The sequence below is a fragment of the Fundulus heteroclitus genome, chromosome 4, assembly GCF_011125445.2.
Source record: "Fundulus heteroclitus isolate FHET01 chromosome 4, MU-UCD_Fhet_4.1, whole genome shotgun sequence".
NCBI classification, from domain to species: domain Eukaryota; kingdom Metazoa; phylum Chordata; class Actinopteri; order Cyprinodontiformes; family Fundulidae; genus Fundulus; species Fundulus heteroclitus.
Window position 1 is genome coordinate 5235995 of NC_046364.1, and position 21275 is coordinate 5257269.

The following is a 21275-nucleotide window of genomic DNA, read 5'->3' on the forward strand; positions in this document are numbered from 1 at the left end:
CTACTACAGAAGCTGTGGAGTGTCATACATTTGACAACGTCCACATGTCCTCAATGTACTAGCTACTGCTAATACTCATTGTGTCAAATGTTTTTTGGCACTGTTGCCAAGTCCGCTTGCTTGTTAGTTCTGTGAGCCGTGGTTTTTGGGGCTTATTCCTGAACATGTAGTTGCTTATTTGGGCTCTAATATAAGCAACTATAAACACGAGTAAAGAGACCCGTTTACTGCTATTGCACTACAGACAGTGAACGAGCCAGGTGGTATTCCTCTGCCCCTCCGCGTACGCACATACTGAGAGGGAGACGGAGATGAACAAGCTTGCTGTCTCTGCCGAGAGGACAGAGTAGTTTCTGGACTACGCAGCCCTATTTCTAACATAACAGCAAAACAAACTTGCTGTTATGTTAGAAAAAAACAAATTCTATATTGAATTAACTTACCTGCCCAGGAGAAAGCCTGCAACCTCCACATAAATTTTGAGTCCATGCTCCCTTATGAATTATCTCCACATGGTAATAATAGCTGCACAGATATAGACTCTCATTTTCTCCCATTTATTACTTCTTTTTCTTTTCTTGGTTACTTTCTCTTCCATCTTGCTAGGCAAAGAGTATGGATGGTCCTCCATTTCAACAAAAAACTGCTAATAGAATGATCTACGATCGTCTTTGCTTGTTTTATACCCCTCCACCGACAGCACGTCTTCATTTAGGAGACAGATAGGGAAAATGTGTATGGCTGACAGTTTTGTCCCCTTTCGACTTCTGAAACCAGAAATAGCGACGCAACATGGCAACTCCCCAGTGGATGCACCGACACCTATCTATTTATAAACTATTGAGTTATGAGGACGCTTTCATTTTGCCAGAATATGTATTTAGAAAAGCAATACTTGATTTTTGGTAATTAAAAGCCAAATTAGTTACACACTATCCCTTTAAGGCTGCAGACAGCCTTTAATTACTTAGTAGATTCATTGATTTGTTACTTTTTATTTAGTCGGTTAATAACTGGTTTACTGGCCTTGTTACTTAGTCGGTTACTTGGCTACTTACCTAGTTATTCACTTGTCTAAGTTACTTATTTAGATACCCATGAACTTAGTTACTTTGGGACTAAGTTACATTTATGACCATTTGTATGTTTAGCTGTCTACAGAATGTATGTCTGTCAATAAGTACTTCAAGTGTTGCTGAAGTTTTCACCTCATCAGATCTTCAAGCCTCTTCTTGCACGTTGGAGGTTGGCAAAGTTTTGCCAGAAACCTTTGGATCGCTGCTGTCTGCATAGTCATAATTATTTTCTAACTTCATAATTTACTTATTTTGTTCAACTAGCTGCAAAAAAGGTGCAGATTCTAAAACAACTGTGTCAAAGTAGAATCCATCCTAAAAACATTGTCCTCCCCTGTTAAGATCTCATCCTGTTTTATTCAAGTTTATTTTAAATTTCATGAGGTGCACAACACTTTTGCGTCTCTGTTTCTGTATCATGCTGACCTTCGTACACTCGGTTTCATTGAAGGGAGGGCAGCTGTAGGAGTAGGAGATGAGGGTTGGTCCGAACGATGTGTCGGAACAGTCGAACTTCTTGCAGTTTGATACCCAGGACCTTCCAGGCTGAAAACATCAACATCAGTTAGACTTAGACTTAGACAACTTTATTTTTCATTTTGTATGCAAAAAGTGCGTACAGAACGAAATTTTGTTTTCATACAGCTTGAAAAAGTTAACCTCAACATTTACCAGCGATACAAATATAATACTTTGTTCTAATTTGCAGTAAGGTAAGTTATGCTAATGTTGGAAGCTCAGTGTAAAGCAGTCTAGAGGTCTAGAAAGCTAAATTTAAAGTATGTGGAATGTTCTAAAATAATCTGTTGGGTATTTCACTTTATGTCAGAATGAAGTTAAAAGGTTTCTCTGGTTTAGTCTTTGTTAATCAATCATTTTGACCCTGGAAATGCAGGTACATTTGAAAAAAAATAATATCATGAAAAAGGTTAATATTTTCGTCTGTCATTTCACAAAGTGGAACTCGTATACTATACATATTTATTAGACACACACAGAGAGGTGACATATTTCAAGCATTTAGTTCTTGGAATTTTGATATTACAGACAATGAAAACCCCAAATTTAGCCCCTTGGGAAATTTGAATATTGTCTCTCAGTCTCAGTCAGTGGTGGACACAATCATGGGGAAGACTGTTGAGTGGACAGATGTCCAGAAGACAGTCAGAAGACACCCTTCACAAGAAGGGCAAGCCATAAAGAGAGTTCTATATTCAAGCATTGCATGGAAAGTTGAATGGAAGAAAAAACTGTGGTAGGAAAATGTGCAAGAGCTACATCCATTCAAGAATTTGGGGTAGTTTGACAGGGAGTGGACAAAGCTGAAGTTAGCACATAAAGAGCTATGACACACAGTTGAATCCTACACATGGGCTACAAATGTCACATTCCTCATGTCAAGGCACTCCTGAACCAGAGAAAACAGTAGAACCGTCGTACCTGAGAAAAGGACAACGAGAACCAGGCCAGTGCTCAAATTTTCTGAGACAGAATTTTGGATTTTCTTGGTCTGAAATTCATAATCTAACCTTGCCTCCAAGGTAAATTCTCACGGTATTTCTCTGTTCACAAACACATGAAAATTCTTCTTGTCCTGCTCCCATCTCAATCATTTCGGCCAAAACTAAAAACAGTTCAGGCCAATCACATTGCAGTATTATGGTTTAAGGCGGGACATAACAGCTGTGACAAAAGGAGGAGCTGCCGAGCCCACAGCTGAACCAGCACAAACATGGCTGTGCAGGAGGATGCATGCCTAGCTGCTGCTATTACATCTATTTTCTCAGAATCCATGATTTTGTCTTTGAAAGAAGAACAGCAAGAAGTGCCTTACTTGACCAGTGTAACTTGTTTTGGTCTCGCATGGTGCCGGCTGCTTCATTTGATACCGTGATTGGCTAAAATCAACCTGTGGTAGGCGGGCACTAGCTATCGCTCCAGCCAATCAGCTTAGAGAGTTCTACTGAATGTTCCTCTTTTTCCCAAACAGATTGGATGGGAGTATTTCCAGATTGATCATTAGCCATAATTATCAAAATCACAAGAAATAAAGTCTTGAATTATATAATTATATGTTTTATAAATCTATAAGTTTAATTTTCTGAAATGAGTGAAAAAACATTAAACCTTTCACAGTACCCTTATTTAATTAGATGGAATTGTACATTCACAAAAAATTAAAACTGCTTAGCTCTTTCATTTGTAAGCTAGGACCAATATGCAAAAGGAAAGTTTTCCTACCTTATAAATGCCTATTGTTCCATTCTCATGTTGATAAAGGCAGGAAATGTTTTTACAGACGCCACAGCAGGTTGACTGATCTTTGGGAGGAACATAGATCTGATTCTGAAACACAAACAGGCTTTATTCAGAATAGAAGGCTTGTAACATGGTCAGAGTTGTCAAATCTCCTCAAAACCACAGAAGAAGAGGATGTACTTCCATTTGTGCTTGATAAAAAAAAAAAAAAAAAACAGAAGAGTGTACATTCTGTCTTCTGAGCACCCAGAATGGACCCGTTTCAGGTTCCAAAAACGGTTAAGATGTTATTGCGCTTCCATCGAGGCATTCAATAATTTAAGCTCTCTTAAAGTTTCAAATAAAAACGCTGTATCTCCAACAGACCAGTTTTGCTTCCCCAACATAGCCTCAATCCACTGATGATGGAAATAAATACCATTGACATAGGACACACATGCACAGTTAGAGTCGTCTGCACCAATCCAAATTACATGATCGGAACGCATGTTTAGACCCAGGGTTGGACTTGACCAAGAAACCTCTTGCTGCCTGGCAACAGCGCTACCTACTGCGCCACTGTGCAGCCCGCTACCTGCGGTCAGTACTTTCAAAATGCCAGTAAACGTTACCTCATCAAGACCCAATTTCACAGTGTAATCACATTACAATTGTAATGGCCTACACTCTCCTAAATTATTGTCTTTTTGTTACAATTTTCACAAACCTGGTGGTGTTATGCTACCCAAGGGTTAATTCAGACCTTAAAATCCTGGGCTTAAACAAAACACCTCTGTCTAAGAACAAGCCCCGAAAAGCATTAGCCAAAACAAGCCTTCACCAAGCTCATCTGGCACACATGCTGCCAAACGGTCATCAACCAGCTCCTCTCGCAGCTTTATGCTCTGCTTGTCAAAGGCAAAGAGGAATCAGTCATGCCTTCCTGGCTGCAGAAACCTAACAGCAACAGAAAAGCTCAGGGGGCAAAGGATTCGCTCACATGCAGACAATCTTGCATCTAACAGTGGTATTTGAATATTATTAACTATATTGTAGGATCTCTTATTTTGATGATAAAGTCAAAATTGTATTTGTTTTTGTTGAAAGTTCAGGATAATACAAACAATCAAGTAGAGTTTTCTTAAAATCATGGAAAATAGGGGCTAGTTCTTGCATTACCTATCTGCATAAGTACATACTGAATCCATGTATAAAATGTATCTGTTACTGTTATCCCATAAAAAGATTTACAAAACTTCTACAGATATGGCAATTAATAAACTGTTATTGGCAATGGCAATATCCCTAAAGACTGTTAAAAATGGTCAAACAAGACAGAGATGTCAGAAAGTAATGTCTTTTTTTCACGCTCAATGGCATAATATGTCAGCACATGATCAAGACTATGGTGACAAGAAGAAGTAGCTCTGCAAACATTTTGTGTGCACCCACCTAAATATGGGAAAGATTCAAGCTGACACTTTCTGTCTACATAATTTTTTGATAACTTTATCAGTATTTAGCAGTAAATCACATGAAAAATCTGAAAAAAAGATCTAAACATCTGGCACAAAGATTTAGAATTTTAACACATTTTTAAAGAAAGCAAAAGTTGCATTTTCCCCAAATACCCTAACATTTGCTTCTTTGAAACTGGCGTCACAAACCGATATCTGCAGAAACCACAAAGGAATCACTGATATCATGGCATCTGGCTGGAAAGCTTGGGAAATACCTGAGGAGAGGTTTTATATACCATCTGCACATGCAGAATAAATCAAATGTTTGCACAAATCAGTAAAGAAACACCTGCAGAGCACGTTATGCAAATCCTGTGATATACTGTGTACACCAGACTTGACATTACGCATCAGCAGACGGGTGCTAAAATGACACACAGCTAATTCTAATCATCACAATTAACCCTTTTAAGTCACATGGTTCTGGTTCCACCGGCCCGATTCTCTTCGGCAGAATGTCTGTGGAGACTTTTCAGCTAAAGCATTATTGATTTAACTGAATAGTTTTTAAAGCGTCTAATAGTTTAACTATAACTTTTAACTTTTTTTCAAATTATCATGTTCAAACTGAAAATTTAAATACTTTTCTTGAAACTAGAATGTTCTTTGGAATCATCTGGAACCATATACATGTTTGCGCTACTAATAACTACCTACTAATGTACAAGTATCTATATTTATATAGGCTTTCTGTGATATAGATAGCTCGTATATTTGTTCTACAGGCGGTTATGCTGCAATATATCAACAAATATAAATTTCCAGTATTTCCAGAACCTTTCTGGACTGAGATACAGAACTAAAGTAGCTTGTTTGCTAAAAACTGACCTGATTATTTACATAAAGCAATAAAAACAAATCCAGATATACATTTTTGGACTAACACTGCCTTATCAAAATCTAAAGCCACTGTTAAAATTTTATTGGCCTTGTTAGTTTATTCTCTTTCAAAAACTACTATATATTTATATATACAATATTTAACTTTGTTTAGATTATTCTGAATCGGACGCTGTTCTTAATATTCTTGCTTTCTCAAAATAGAAGCAGTTATCAGGAGGCTCGATGCTGACATTAGCTGATAATGTTTGTCTTACCGGTTGGCAGTGGGCAGAGCAGTTGACCGTGGAGGTCCGCAGCAGGTGAAATCCACTCGCCGGGTCTAGAACTTGGCTGCAGTGGCGACTGTAACACAAACCGTCGACTCCGTGCTCCACCAGAGTCTGACCCGGCTGCAACAACCCACGCTCACCGAACACACACACAGCCTCACGCACTGTACACGGACACACAAAGTTCAGATTTAACTCGCAGATCTGTAAAAATGATAAATCACTGATCAAATGCTACAATACTGAATAAAAGAAAATATGTCAATCTTAACAAATTTTTTTCATATATTTTGAACAGACATTGAAGAATTCAAGAAAACTATATTTGGTCATCCTAACAAAATGTAGGATATTTCTAATTGTATGAAAAAAATATTAAGAATAATCTGATAAAACTATTTTTTAATTAATTTAATTTACCAGAGCTGTATTTGCTTGTATTAAGTTTAGCTGATATCTATCACAATAACAAAGCGGTGGTAAATCAGAATTCAGTGGTTTAAAAGACATTTGAAAGGTGTTTATTGTGTTTTATTTTAGCTAACTTTAATTCTAACTATCTTACATCAGATACACTGTTTCAAATACATATTAATTAATTTAATTGTAAATAATTGAATTCAAATGTGCTTTTATCATTTTATTGGACTAAATCATGATAATAATCAAATTAATCCATTTTTTTTATTAGTCTTTGATATAACTGGATTGGAGAACAGAAACAGGTTACTAATTGAATTAGCAGCATATAGAACAGTAATAGTTGAACTGAACAGGGTGACCAGTGATTGGTAGGTCTGGGTTTTTCTGCTGCACAACAGACGCAGCAGTTTTTTGTATAAGCAGAACTGGAGAACTCACCACACGTGTATCTCTTGCAGGCACACTGATTCTGTGGGTCGGACAGAAAGGCCCGATCAAGCTGTGCAGCTTCTCCCTAAAGAGAGCACAGACTCGAGATGAGGTTATGATGTATTAGATCCAGTCTTTCCACTCTATATTAAGATTTATGCTGCTCAGGAAACCTTTCCTCAGTTCTATTTTGTTCGAAAACATAACTAAATATTATTTCTCACAAGCTGGGTGTTGAACCGCAGAACTTACCAGGCTACACTTTGGAGAGGCGACCTTATGACAAGTGCACTCTGTAAACAGAAAACACGAAGAATTACCATGCTTATCTTTTAAACTGAAGCTGATCTTAAACCTGCAGAGCAGCAGGTGGCATGTTGGGAACCTTACCGCATGTTTGGTTGGGACAGCAGAGATTTGGGCTGGAAACGGACACAACTGACATCCCCACAGGACAACTCAGCTGAGGACACCTGTAGGGCTCACAGACTGCACACAGTGTACTTTTCAGAGGGTTTGACAATCGCAGCGGGACTTTATTTACTAATGTATCCAAAAGGACAAATAAATGTTGGGTTTGTTTTTTCAAATAATATTTTTGTAGCAATTTTCATGGCAGTGATTTTACTTCAACATTGTAGCCTGTCTCAGTAAACTGTACGGTTCCCATTTTGTTGCCATTCACATTGAATGCTAATGGTTTTGTTTTCCTCAGCTTTAATTTGGTTTATTTTGCATGTAAAACTGATTTAAAGAAAAATGTTAACTTAAAAGGGATGTAGCCCCTTTTCCAATGCAGGACTTTCAGCCTTTACCAGGGATATTTAAGGCCCTCTGCGCATTTCGATACAATGTTACCAGACTAATTTCGATTTCTTGGATACACACTTTCCCAAATAAAAGGTCCTGGTCTGGGGATAAGACTCAGCTTATCCTAGGGTCGAAGTGGATTGTAAAAGCAGAGGCACGATAGCAGAAGACAGCAGCAATAACCGTGATTAAAGTTTAATATATTAAGCTTTCTGTTAGACCAAATAAACTTTTACAATGTTTTAGGTGACAATGTAGCTGTTTAAAACTCAAATATCCCCTTGGTTCATTAAGACATCACCTAATTGCCAAAGAGCTTGGACAATTTCAGAAAAATCTGTTACCAATGAGCTAACGCCAGTTCGCCTCGCCAGCTGTCAGCTGACCGAGCAGCCCTGGCTCGCTGTAGCTGGATTGAACGCCTGATTCCTGGCACATCATTTTCAAATTCCTGCTGGCTTTCACCACGGAGTGGAAGTTAAACACTATTAATTCAGTCAGATGATGTCTAACAGTTTATGTTTTGTTTATTTCAGTTTCATTTGTCACTGAGCTAATCGGTTTGATGACGGTACGATTCCTGGAGTTCCTCAAGGATCAAACAAACATGACGGAGCAACAATGGATGCTAGGCATTGAAACAGTTGTTGATGCCTTTAATTTATTGCTACCGCCTCCCGCTGGCCTGGAGGTGTAGTGCAGCTTTTTTCACAACTTGACAAAATTATTGGGCTGATTTTAATGAATCTTCCGCTGCCTTTCAGAGCAGTGGAAACGGAAAGCACATATATTGCCCGGTATTCCAGTTACCTTGGTTAAAAACAGTCTCACTTATTTAAATCCCAACACTTTTTGTGGAAAAGTGCTTATGTGTGTTCTCTCACCACATTGATAGGAGGGGCAGCATCGATCTGTGCTGTTGCTGTCGACGCTCAGCACCTCACCATCCTGGCAGGAAGGAGGTGGCTCCACACAGGATGAGCACACTGGAAGAGACCAACCAAACTGTTACACCTGACAAGGATTCAACGAAGGCGACATGGAATAATTAAAAGTGATGAACTGACTGCAGATGTGGGCCAGACAGCAGCTGCCATCGGCTCTGGTGGCGATCAGAGTCTGGTCTTCTCTGCAGGCGGGGATGTCAGACTCACAAAGGTCAGGATCGCACTCTGGAAAACACAAAGAGTGTAAACAGAATAACAGCTCTAGATGTCAAAAGTAATAGTAGAGAGTGCTACTTTGTCCATAGGTGATAAAATATATCTACAGTCAAGTTAAAAAGAAACTACACTTTCAATTCTAGGTTTTTATCAGGACATAATAGAAATAGCAAATTTTGCACCAGGCTCTGAACGATTTTTACCTAAATTCAAAACATAGAACATAATTTAAGCTGTAATTTTTTATTGAACAAAGATGATGTTAAAAGGGAAAAGCAGTCAGTGAAAAACTAAGTTCACCCTAAAAGCTTGAAGAATTACCTTCAGTAGCACTTTTAACTGATTTTATTAGTATCTCACCTCCCCCTGCAGTCCTTTAATTCAGCATATGTGTGGACTTTGACTAGGCCATTACAACATTTTCACTCGTTTCTTTTCCAGCCACTCTCTTTTAGCTTTGCTGCTGTGTTGGGATCCATGCGTCTTTCTACCCTTAAGGTTAGTTTTAGCCTCTAAAACAGATAAGGGGGTGTACTCTTCTTTTACCATGACTGTACTCATCTGGAGTATCTACCTATGTGATAAAACTTACATCAGTGGTAAACGAAGATGATGTAAAACTCAAGTTCTACTATGCATGGAGAGTTTAATCAGTAAAAAGGAAACTCACCACAGACGTAGTCGGGGCAGCAGGAGTCTGGTCTGTAGTAAGACACAAGCTTTTCACCATATTTACACTCAGGGGGGACATGATCACACAGGGTCTGGTTACACACTGCAGAGCAACATGAGATCACCACATTACGTTAATGTTCAAGGCTGCTTAAACAAATTAAAATAAGCCAAACAAGCGTTTCCGTAGCCTCACCGCAGACTTTGTGGGGACAGCAGCTGGCGTCGTCAGACATGCTGATGATCATCTCACCCGTCCGGTGGCAAACCGGCGCCGGCGTGCTGGAGCAGTTGTACTCCACGGGAACGATGGTGTCATTGTCGCAGCGGTACATGCAGCAGCCGTCCTTCGAGGCTTTCCACACGTCGCCGTGTGCACGAGGAACGCCGGAGCTGTCGGTGCAGGCTGCAGACAAACGTGTAGCTCAGACAGAAAGGCCCGAATTATACAGAATTCACTTAATACTAACCTAAATCCGAACAAAAGCCAACCGCAGCAGTGGGTGATTTTAATTAATCTCAAAATAAAAGCTCTGGTACCTCAAGCCATCTATCTCAACATAGATATACCACTGCAACAGAGGAACAAAAAGTAAGTACATTTTTCATGAAATTAGTGTTTTTGTCCTTGGTTCGAGCAGGTAAATAAGGTTATCTGCCAATGGGATGAGTATTCTGACCCCTAAAATAAGATAACTGGATATACTGCATTTGAAGCAATATAACAGAGATGAGTTGTTATTATTTTAAGTGCAATAATCTTATTCCATTGGCAGATCATTTAAACTTGCCCGCTCAAACCAAGGACAAATGCACTCATTTCAAGACATTTTGACTTACTTTTAGTTCCCTTTTTCAAACTGTGCAACATTTATAAAGATACCTGATCTTTTCCTTTGATTTAATCTTCTGTTACTTTTTTATAATGGTTTAGAACATTTTAACACATACCAGGACACTTTTTTGTTCTACAGTTTGATATGTTTAAAATGGTGTGAGCATGAAATGGCAGTAACTAAAGCGGGGTCCTCACCACACTTCTCAGGGGGGATGCAGAGAGCAGAGTACGGCCGATGGAGCAGGGTTCCTCTGGGACACACGCAGCCCTCCGTCAGGCCCGAGCAGTGGTCCGGATCCGAGTCAAAGTCGTGGTTTGGGCAGGATTGAGAAGTGCAGGCTGGTAGGCAGGCCTGATAGCTCAGAGTGCTGGGACACACAAAGGCTGCAGGAAAGAAAGTTATTTTTATGAAAAGTCACCAGGAATTTACTGCAGAGACTGGGAAATCTAACTTATTTTTTCACACTTATCCTAAAAGCACAATAACTCTGCTTAATTTCTCCTATTTAAAACAAAATTAGACATTCAATTTTCAGTTTAAGGAATTAGAAATAGAAATTTAGCCGTTTAGATTAACGTTAACATTTTTTCCCTTATTTTACTGGATCCTACATAGATGCTGTGAACGTTTGGCATGAAAAGAGGAACCTTACGGCAGTAATCCGGTCTCCTCCACTCGATGCAGATGTTGAATTTATGGCAGGTTGCCACATAAGCAGCCAGAGCCACACACTGGTTGTTCACATACTCTGAGTCTTTCACCCAAACCTCACAAAATGTGCTGGGTGGCACCTGGAGACAAGGAAGCAACCGTGAAATTAAAATAATCTGGCAAATGTGCATAATCCTGTCCTGATGTCTAAATGTTTTCAAGAAGACCAGTCCATTTGCATTCTAAAATAACCTAGCAAGCGCATAAACTTCATGACGGGTTTAGCGTAAACTTACAAACGTGTGACAAGGGGCGAAGGTGTTGTCCTCCAGCATGGCCAGACAGCGTGAGCAGTCACTGGTAGAGCAGTTGTGATCACGTCGGCGGCTGTAGCTGACGTAGCTGGTGGTGTTGGGAACTTGCCAGCTGTCGATAAACACAGCCGGGTCCGTGCCTATGGCCAAGACGGTACCGTTGGGCAGAGTCAGGTCATTGGTCAGGTCTCCATCGCAGAATCCTGGGGGAGTAGAGGGGCGAATAAATAAATAATGGCAATATATTTCTTAGAAGAACAAACTAACATAATACTAGAGACTTAAACAATAAACTGCATATAGATCCATTTATATATATATATTTTTTCTCATATTTAAAACTATATTAGAACCAAATGGACAGTAATTCAAATTAGCATTTTTACCATGAAGGTGGAATAAATCCTGTTTGATTCACCATTATAGAGTATATATAAATTTATACATTACATTAAGCCTTCTTAGTACTTCCGTTATTAGTCCAAGAAATGTTTTGTAAATTCATATTTTGAGTCTTCTACCAGTCTTTTTATAAGTAAAATGTATTATTTTATAAGTAAAACAGCACAGTTAAAAGCCAGGGTTTATTCAAGTAATTATTTCTCTTTCTACATTGGCTGCTTTTTAAATTATTTTATGTCCACAATCTGAGTTTTCAAAATAATGACAAAGAACTAATCCAGGCAATATGCAAATTTAATAAAAACACCAAATATAACAGTTTTAAAGAACTTGAGCTCCAACAAAAGTGATTCCCAATGAGCTGTTGACTTCCTTAAAGATTAATAACTGTCTGCTATAGTTCATTTGCTGTAGATAGTTTATCTTAGGCCTCATAGGTCTTTTCTATCAGACCCATTCACCTTCCTGAGTTTATTATGCAATGCACAGTTGTGAAATCGTTGAAAGACCTTTGGATAGCCTTGGACAGCTATTGATCCATCCTATGTTGAACATTGCAGGTGAAAATATGGTTCCTTGGAGCCAAAGCAGAAAGCTGCTTTACAATCGATGCAATCCTTCTTACCACAGAGGCCCATCGTAGGAAGTTTACTGCCGGATCCATCAGTGTCGATCACCATCATGCCGGTGCTGTGATACCACTGCACCTTGAGACCAGCCGGGCTGCGGATCAGGTACATGTTGCCCGTGTCGTAGATCTCAAAACCATACTTTTTAAAACGGGGCTTGGCATATCGGGAGTTTACGTAGAGCTGATTTAAAAAAAAAAAACAGAAAGATGAAAATTCAGAGTGCAGGATATTTACCAAATGCAGGACATTTAGTTTGAGCTATCAATAGCATGAGTGTCTTACTCTCCTCTGCAGTCTGTTGATGACAACGTGGTTAGATTTGTGCGTGATGTTGAGTGAGACCAGACACAAGTTGGTGAAATTCCAGATATGCTTCAGAAAGAATGAGAAAAACGTTAACGAGTCGGCATAAGTGTCTTAAAGGAACTGGATCTATGAGATGATGTCTCTCACCGGTAGCTCAGAGTCCGCCGGACATTCCTGAATCAGGACACTAAGGGTCTCATTGGGCAGCTGGGTAACAATGTAAGAAGCAGCTTTGAAAACAGCAAAGCTGTCCCCATCAAACGTGATCACATTCAGATCTGGAAACATTGAGCAACGACCTAGGACAGACAGACAACAATGAAATAACAGATTTCTGAAGAAGACCTCTTAAAAAGCTTTGAAATTCCTGTTTTTCGCTCACATGGACAATCCCACTTTGGGCAGCACTTGTCTCCATTGACCAGAACAGCAAAACCAAGCAGGCCACAGTTTGGAGGCTCAGTTGTGAAGGGGCAGCTCTGGGATTTGTTGAAGAGGATGAGCTGCTTGTTGACACAGATGTACTTTGTGCATTCGTCGACGATCTCTGCATATGGAGGCTGAAGAAACGACAAAATGAAACCCGGAGCAAGAAATGCTTGCAAACAGAAAAGACAAGTGAACAGAGACATTTTTCAATAGCTGGTCAGGAAGATGGGCAGAGAGAAAAGGGAGACATGCAGCAAATGTTTGGGGACTGTGAATCCAGCCGGGGATAACTGTGTTAAGTATTGTAGCGTCTGTATACAACTGAGCCATGTGGCAACCGAACAGTGTTATTCTCATTAGAAATTGTAATCTAGTTGTAACCTTTTGCTTGAAATATGAACTGGATGCTTCATATTAAGCTAGAGAGAGAGATCTGAACTTACAGTGCATGTCCTTATAGGCGTTTCTGTCATCGATGTTGACCGCTCAACTGACGGGCTCGGTGTTTCCCCTGCTGGGCGAGGAGAACTCCAACGTGATGTTGAACCTTGAGTTGTGTAATTCTTTGAGAAGGTGGTGGTGGGTCCTTGTGGAGTTGTTGTTGGAACTGGAATACCGGAATCCTGGGTTGAGACAAAGGAATCAGGTCGCTGGGATGGGGACGGTGGTATTTCAGCTGGTTTGGTTGTGGTTGATGCAGCGGTTTCTGGTGAAGGGACCACCACTGGAGCTGTTAGGGTTGTCAAACGGGGACTCGCTGCTGATGCACTAACATGATCAGTCCTGCTTTCTGATGATGCAACAATCGTAGACGTGGTAGCAGCATAAACAGCCGTTAAGCTGACAGTGGTTGACCTGGTGGGCCTCGTTGCGATGGGGACCCTTGTGACTGGCCTGATTGAGGTCGACGTGATCCTGGGAGTAATTCCTGTAGTCCCAGGAACTCTGGGTGTTGCTGTGAAAGGTGGATGTCCTCACAATGGTGGGTGTAGCTCTTGAAGAGGACACCAGTCTGGTTGTGACCTTGTCCAGGCTGGTAGATACGGCTGGAGCTGTTGCAGAGGTTGTCGTTTGGAGCGAAGACAAAGACGGAGACGATGTGGTTGTTGTTGTAGTTGACACTCTGCTCACTGCTGGTTGGGAAGTTTCTGTAATCGGCACAATAACGACAGGTTTAACAGTGGTGTGCACACTAGAGGGTAAAGCTCCTACTGGGCTCGTGGTGAGGAGGGTCTCAGCAGAGCCAGGGAGACGTGGAGCTGGGGGTGTAATCAGCTTCCTGCTGGTTGTGGCTCCACTTTCTGGAGTTGTTGTTCCTGTTGTGGTGGTAGTAGTAGCTCCAGAGGTGGAAGTTGTCCTAGATGTTACTGGCAGATCAGGAGCTTCAAGGGTTTTAGTAGACATGGCAGCAGATTCAGAGGCCACCCCAGATGTTGTCTCCATCGGGGGTCTGTAGGTAGCAGTGGAGGTGGAAGTGGTCTCCCAGTGAAGGGGATGCCAAGGCTCAGAGGTTCGCTCAGGGTATGGAGGATGAGTAGTGGTCTCTGTTGTTGGAGATTGTGGTAAACTAGAAGGTGTTGTGGTGAGCAGAACATTTGTGGACATTGTGTATGTTTCTGGAACCACAAGGGGTCTTGAGGTTAGCTTGCTGGTGGTGGTTTTCCCCGTCACTGGGACACCGGTGGACCAGGATGTCCTCTCAGAATAAGCTATTGACGTGTGCCCAGAATGAGTGCCGCTGTCCGTCATCTTCGCAGGTGGAGGTGAAGCTGTTGTGGAGACTGCAGGGGTTCTGGGTGCAGGAGATTCGGGGATGGTGACTTTCATTGTGGTTGATGTTTGCCACCCTGTACTAGCTGAGGTGGAGGCAGACGGCGAAGCTGTAGAGGGGGAAACACGATGGAGTGTGGTTGTGGATAACAAAGAAACAGTTGAAGAAGTTGTATGATCAGTTTGGATTATGTGCAAAGTCCTCTCTGTGGTTTCAGTTTGTGTTGCTTGACTTGTAGTGGAAGGAGTAACTGGTCCAATTGGCTGTGTAGTCTTTGTTGAAGTCGCTGTTGAAGATAAAGTTCCTGTTGCTACAGGAGGAGAGGTGGGAACAGGAGAGGCTGTTGTAGAGCTTGTGCTTGGCAGTTCTGGCTGGATAAAAGGTGCTGTTTCCATTTCCTCTACAGGTGCAGCCTTTGTACTGGTGCCTGCGAGGAGAGCAGTGGTTGTACTGGGGACAGTGGTTCTGCCCGTATCCACAGACGTTTCTGAGAGTGAAGGGGAAACTGGACTTAAAGTCGTTGTTGTCCGAGTAATTGCTGAACTCGTGGCTTCTGCTGCGTCTTTGTGTGGATGTGTAACAGTGGAAGTGCCGATCGTGGTCGGTCTTTCAGCAGAAGTTGCAGTTTGGGCTGCAGTGGTGGTTGCAGCTGTGGTGGTGAGTGCCGAGGCCTGGGAGTCAGGCGGTTTGGTGGAGGAGGTGTCAAAAGGAGCTCTGGTTGTCCTGGATGTGGTGGGGCTGGATGAAGCACCGGTTGTGCTCATCGGCTTGGTTGTCCATCTTGTTGCAGCGGTTAAAGTTGTGGGTGGAGTCTCAGTTACCCTGGTTGTGGACGGCGGCTCCACCACCTCTGGCCTGTCTGCAGAGGGCACTGTTGGCCCAGAAGGAGTTCTGACATCTTCAGGAGCCGCAGACGGAGTTAGGGTCTCAGGCCGGGTCAGCTCTTCAGGACCAGGTGGTGCTTGGGATGGGATGGGGTATTTGCTGGTGGGAGCCTTTACTGTGTGATGTGTGTGTGGGGGTGTGGATGATGTGGTGGTTTCAGAAGTTTCAGCCGCAGTGGACGGCGAGGGAGGTGGCACAGAATCTGGGACCCTAATACCTGAAATTACATGAAAACAAGTGTTAGAGAGGCAATGAATGCAATAATTAGAAACAAACATAAGCATCTAAAAGTATAATTTTACTAAAAACTGTTCTAATGCAGGAAAATCTTATCTGTGACTTTCCTGAATGCTAAAAAAAAATTTAACACTTGTTCATTGCATGTTTGTTTGTCAGTTTTTTTGCCTTCATAATGTGTAATGTGAACTGGAGTAGCCAAAGAGAAATGTCGCTGCGGTAACACGCAGTGACAAATAAAAAGTTTGTCATTCTTGAATATCTTCAGTGAACCTTGTGACCATTTCCAAATCTGAAAATCCTTCATTTTAGCTCACAAAATAAAACATGATTAAAGAATTAAACACTAGAGGGTCTGTAAGCCAAACCTACAAGAGTTACTGATGGAACTCGCTCACAAGGTGATGAAGAAAATGGATAGAAGATAAATGAAAGAGCAGCCTGCTGATCGGACAGACTCAGTGTTTCAGGGAACCTTTTTTAATGAAATAAATACTAAATACTAAGAGACTGCTGCAAAATAATACAATTTTGCTGCTGAAGGTGACTTATTTTATAAAGCAACAATAGTTGTGTCGTTTAACCTTTATGTTTGTACATAAAGCAGGAATATGTAGAAAGGCTATAAAAATGTAATAAAGAGACCAATATCTCTTATCTATTAATTCATTTAAGATTTTGTCAACCTGAAACCTCATGTTACTTAGTTACATTTATTCAGCATTTTTCACAGCATTTTTCTTCTTAATTTAAAAGTTATATAACTTTTGAATCAAAACCAAAAAAAATGTTCATTGGCTTAAAAAATATTTAAGTTCTTAATATTTAAGTACTTTTCCAGCTTTGAGTTCCGGGGGCAGTAATTCAAAAAAGGAATAAAGGCATTTATAACCTACATTTCTGGAAAAATCACCCTCTATAAACTTTAATAATTGAGTTTATTTATTAATATTTAGTGATTTCATCACACTGCTGACTGTGTTGACTGAAAAACAAACCAACAGTAGTTAAATAGGAGAAAGTGGAGAAAATATCTCAGCCTTTAATAAGGGAAGAAAATATTATGTCAATATATTGAAAATAAATCTAAAGCATTTCTAAGTAGGCTGTTAAAATTAGACCTCATGTATAAATATTGGTGAAATTAGTTGCAATAATAAAATCAGCTGGAAAAATCAGATTTTCTCTTAATTAGCTAATGTACAAAATGCTATTGTTTTTAACCTGTAAAATTGAAAACGTTTTTTTCTACATCTTGATTTCATCTGCATAAAATATCGGCATCCCTTATTTATAGCAGAGCAGAAGAACATAGTACATATAAAAGTTATCTGACGGGTTTCTGGTTGTGCTGTTGTTCTGTCACAAAACAGGACCATATATAAGTAGATTCTTTAACTTTGCAACATTTATTAAACGGCTATTATTATTCAACAAACTGAATGCCAGTAAAGCAGATTTCAAGCTACTTACAGTCCTCAGCATGGACACATCGACGGGTGACTTCATCCAGGACCATGTTTGGGGGGCAGACAGGAAGGCAGCCCTCCACTCTGTACAGGAGAAGATCCGAAGACGATTTTTTAACAGGAAAACCTCAACATGTCTGCTCCAACGCCAAAGCTAAACAACTCGCAGTAAACCACAGATTTCCTCTTGTAAATAAAACTGTGAAACATCAATAAAAGTCTGCAGTGATCCTGTTTTACTTTAGACATGGAGAAAGATATGAATGTAGCTTATTCTTTATCACTCTAAACATTAATCTACAGCACAGTAAAATATGTCACATCTGTTATTAACATTTTAACAAAGAAAAAGCTATATGGAAAACTAGGTACATCCTTGACGCTAACGCACAGGCTCAAGCCAGGTGGTTAAAATTAAAGTAAAATTGTATTTCTTTAGCTCCTTTCCCAGATATACATAAACATCACAAAGTGCTTCACTAAGGCAAAGCAATTAATACACAATACACATCAAACAAAGACCCGTCTAAATGAAAATGCCTTTAGTTCTTTCTTAAAAGAGGATTTAGGTAATAAATTATGTGATAATTGTCAATGTAAACAGGAATTTACAGATGACAAACACTAAAGGCAGGTGTTTGTCCACTTTGGAGCAAAACGTTGAACAACTCCTGCTGCCCGTCAATCAGGAAAGGCTCATAAAGCCAGTTTCAAAAAGTTCATCATTCTGCAGAAAGAAAGATTATATACAAGCGGAAAGCATTTTAGGCAGGACTTCCGGAACAATGTCCAATGGGATGAGATGTTTGGGGAAAACGTAACACAGCGTAACACCAAAACTCTCCGTCTAGCATGGCCTTGGAGGGCTGATAATTTGGGCTTATTTCCAAGCCACAGGAAATGGGTAACATGCAGTAATTGAGTTGACCATGAACCTCTGTATGCAAAAATAAAATTGAGTTCATTTGCTGAAGCTTAACCTAAATTAGGTCATCAACACAATGATACAGCAGCAAACCAAAGAACCAATGGCCCAATCAAAGTCCAGACCTGATTTCACCTCAAATGCAGTGGAGGTCAGCTAAAGGTGGTTTTACATGTTCCTTGTTTATGGGGCGCTCTTAGGTTGTCTACCCACCACTTTAACAACAACAGTGTGGAAACACTTGCGTTTTTTTATACAATTGATGATAAGGACTTAATTTTTCTTCATGTTAGTTTTTCTCAATTTGTCCTGATTAGCAAAACCATAAAACTGAATGTGGTGAGAACGACAGGATCAGAGTTTCAGTCTGATTATAACTTAAAAACCTGGAGCAGAGTCTCCAGTTAATATAATTTTATGAACACGGCTCATTAAAAGTCAGTAAAGATCAAAGGTCTCACTGCGGGATGGTGACACAGGACTCAGCGGACGGGTCGCTGCAGGTCTTGAAGCAGGGGCTGATGCAGGAGTCGTACCGCCACATACACCGAGGGCTTGGTGGGGTGTCTGGTCTGGAGCCTGACCCAAAAAACAAAAAAAACATTTTAACCTTCGGATTGTCACTAAAGAAGCAATAAGCTTGACCACTGTCTGTAGACCAAATCAAGATGTGTATCAAGCCACCACTCTCTCTACTCCCAAGTTAACTTCTTATCCATACATAAAAACTGATCTGAGATCTGGAAAATTCCCTTATTTAAATTTGTAACTACCTAAAAGTCCAACAAACTTGGATTTTAGCTAATCAGACAACTGTATTTTCATTGATTTCAAGCTAACGCTTCAGTTGCCAATAACTATAAAAACGATCAGTAAATATTTGCAGCTTTCACTCTAATATTTCATATAACATCACCTTATATTTGATCTAGGGCAGGATATTGACTGTTAAATTAGCATTAAAGAAAGTGTTTCAGAATAATATGGTTTATCAAAAATTCGAATTATTCTACAAATAATTAGTCAAAACGGTACATCTAGTGCGGTCGTTATTGTTTTATAATCAGATCATAAACCTGACTATAGAATATTCCAGCTGCTACTGAGTTCAATTACTTCAAATAATAAAAATCTAAATGTCTAAAAAGCCAGACATCCCTGTGGTTTGCTGCAAGTTTTTGGGGAAGATTTCTGTTTAAATTGTCAGAAAGCAACTGCTAATTCAAATTAAGCTGTAGTTTTTAACACACGCTGAAATTCAGCTAGATTTATAGCATTTTGCTTTCGTATAGAGACACATATGGAGAATACATTGGGTAAAAATGAGTGGGTGCAGCAACTTTAGTGATTCAGGGTGAGACTCTGAAGGACGTCCTGTGACGCTGACCTGTCAGTCTGAACAGCGAGGCTTTGCGGAAACTGTAGGTGTGTCTGAATTTGAGCAGGTGGAGGCGGGGCAGCGTGGCGTGCAGGAAGAAGCCGGGTTTTGCGTGCGACTCAAGCGAGTCGTAGCCCGAGACCCAGGTGTTCCTGTGGAGGATGAAGGTCGCTTCATCCCAGAATGCATCACTATCCTCCCACTTGGCCAGCCTCACTTGGCCGCTGGGACTCGCGTGCAGGAAGTAGTTTGGTCTGCCGGCTGCTTCAAAGGAAACACGCGATGCATCTGCGGATAGAAAGAATTATTTATTTCATTAAACAAGAAGCTAAAACACACGCCTGAGCTTTTAATTATCTTTTAATTATCTTAGACACCACCTTTCATTTACAAAAGCAAGCGGAAGGAAAACAGAGCGACCTTTAGGTGGATTAGGACAAAATTATTACAGACAAGATACAATCATACAGGGTATTTGTCTTTTAATAACCACACTCTTTAAATCCTCTTTAATTTCATAGTAAATAAGACTATCCGATGACCTTTACTCAAATGTAGACTTTTGTGCATTAATGTCTGTTTTAAATTTATTAAAATTGGCTAAATACAACAGATGTTTTCAAATGATTACTGACTCAAATCATATTCTTATACAGCTAGAGCTAAAGGAATTTGGCTTTTTATCAATAAAATCAAGAGTTATTTGCAAACTGGGTGACCATCTTTTATTACAACAAGTGAGCGAAGCCCTTTTTTAACTTCTGGATCTAAATTGATTTACAAATCCCTTTCCTACAGTGAATCAATTAATTTGTTAAATTAAAAACTAATTTGTTAATTTTTTTTGAGTTATTTATTTTTTTATTATTATTATTTTGGCCCTCAAGCACTTGTGATATGACAATTTCGGCCCATGTGCTGAAAGGTTTGGACACCCCTGCTCTAGTAAAAAAAAAAAAAAACATCAGCTAGCAGCGCAGAAAATACAGCAACAATTTAAACAGTTTACTATAGTCAGGAGGTAATAGAGCATCTCACACTGCTTTAAAAAATGCTCTTTAAATTCAAGTGATTCACCATAATAAAAGAAAAGCTATGATCTAAAAAAAATCCTTAACCTTTCCTGAACACTGACATTTTACAGATAATTTAAAGATGGGGTTATATCTGCAGCTGAAAGTTAACATTTTGAGGTAATCAACATTGAAGAAACAAAAATCTAAATGTGAAACTGACTAAATGAGATCAAGAGGGCTTAAAAGAAGCAAGCAGAGCTGCTTGGAAGTGTTTACAAGTGAGATCAGCTTGTTCCAGGTTTGGCTGGCTGTCAGGCCTTGTACTTGAGTTGCTATATGAGTGTTTGCCAATCTGATCTCTGAACCCTTTCACAATGGCTCCAGCGCCTTCATCAGTGTTTTCACAGGAGAGCTCAAATCCCTCCAAACTGTATTAAAGTAAAAAGGAAACTGCAAGCGCAACGCCTGGCTGGCTTCACTCACAAAATAGTTGAACACAGAATCTGATTCAAGTATAACTAAAAACCGGTTAAGACCCGTCGGATTAAGTCTTTGAACAAAATTAGGCTTTTCAATGT

The 21275-nt window shown here is 40.0% G+C and overlaps 1 protein-coding gene across 1 annotated transcript in view; it reads right to left on the reverse strand.

The window, feature by feature from the left end:
* Positions 1-21275, reverse strand: part of otog (otogelin) — a 91091-nt gene that overhangs the window by 10357 nt on the left and 59459 nt on the right. The window contains 22 exon segments of the mRNA XM_036135702.1: positions 1503-1622; positions 3318-3422; positions 5932-6110; positions 6808-6883; positions 7051-7127; positions 7189-7287; positions 8493-8594; positions 8676-8780; positions 9442-9546; positions 9640-9849; positions 10477-10665; positions 10935-11073; positions 11230-11450; positions 12275-12461; positions 12564-12653; positions 12735-12886; positions 12970-13147; positions 13460-13793; positions 13795-15889; positions 17383-17462; positions 18765-18882; positions 19691-19969. Coding sequence (XP_035991595.1) covers positions 1503-1622; positions 3318-3422; positions 5932-6110; positions 6808-6883; positions 7051-7127; positions 7189-7287; positions 8493-8594; positions 8676-8780; positions 9442-9546; positions 9640-9849; positions 10477-10665; positions 10935-11073; positions 11230-11450; positions 12275-12461; positions 12564-12653; positions 12735-12886; positions 12970-13147; positions 13460-13793; positions 13795-15889; positions 17383-17462; positions 18765-18882; positions 19691-19969 — 5240 coding nt within the window.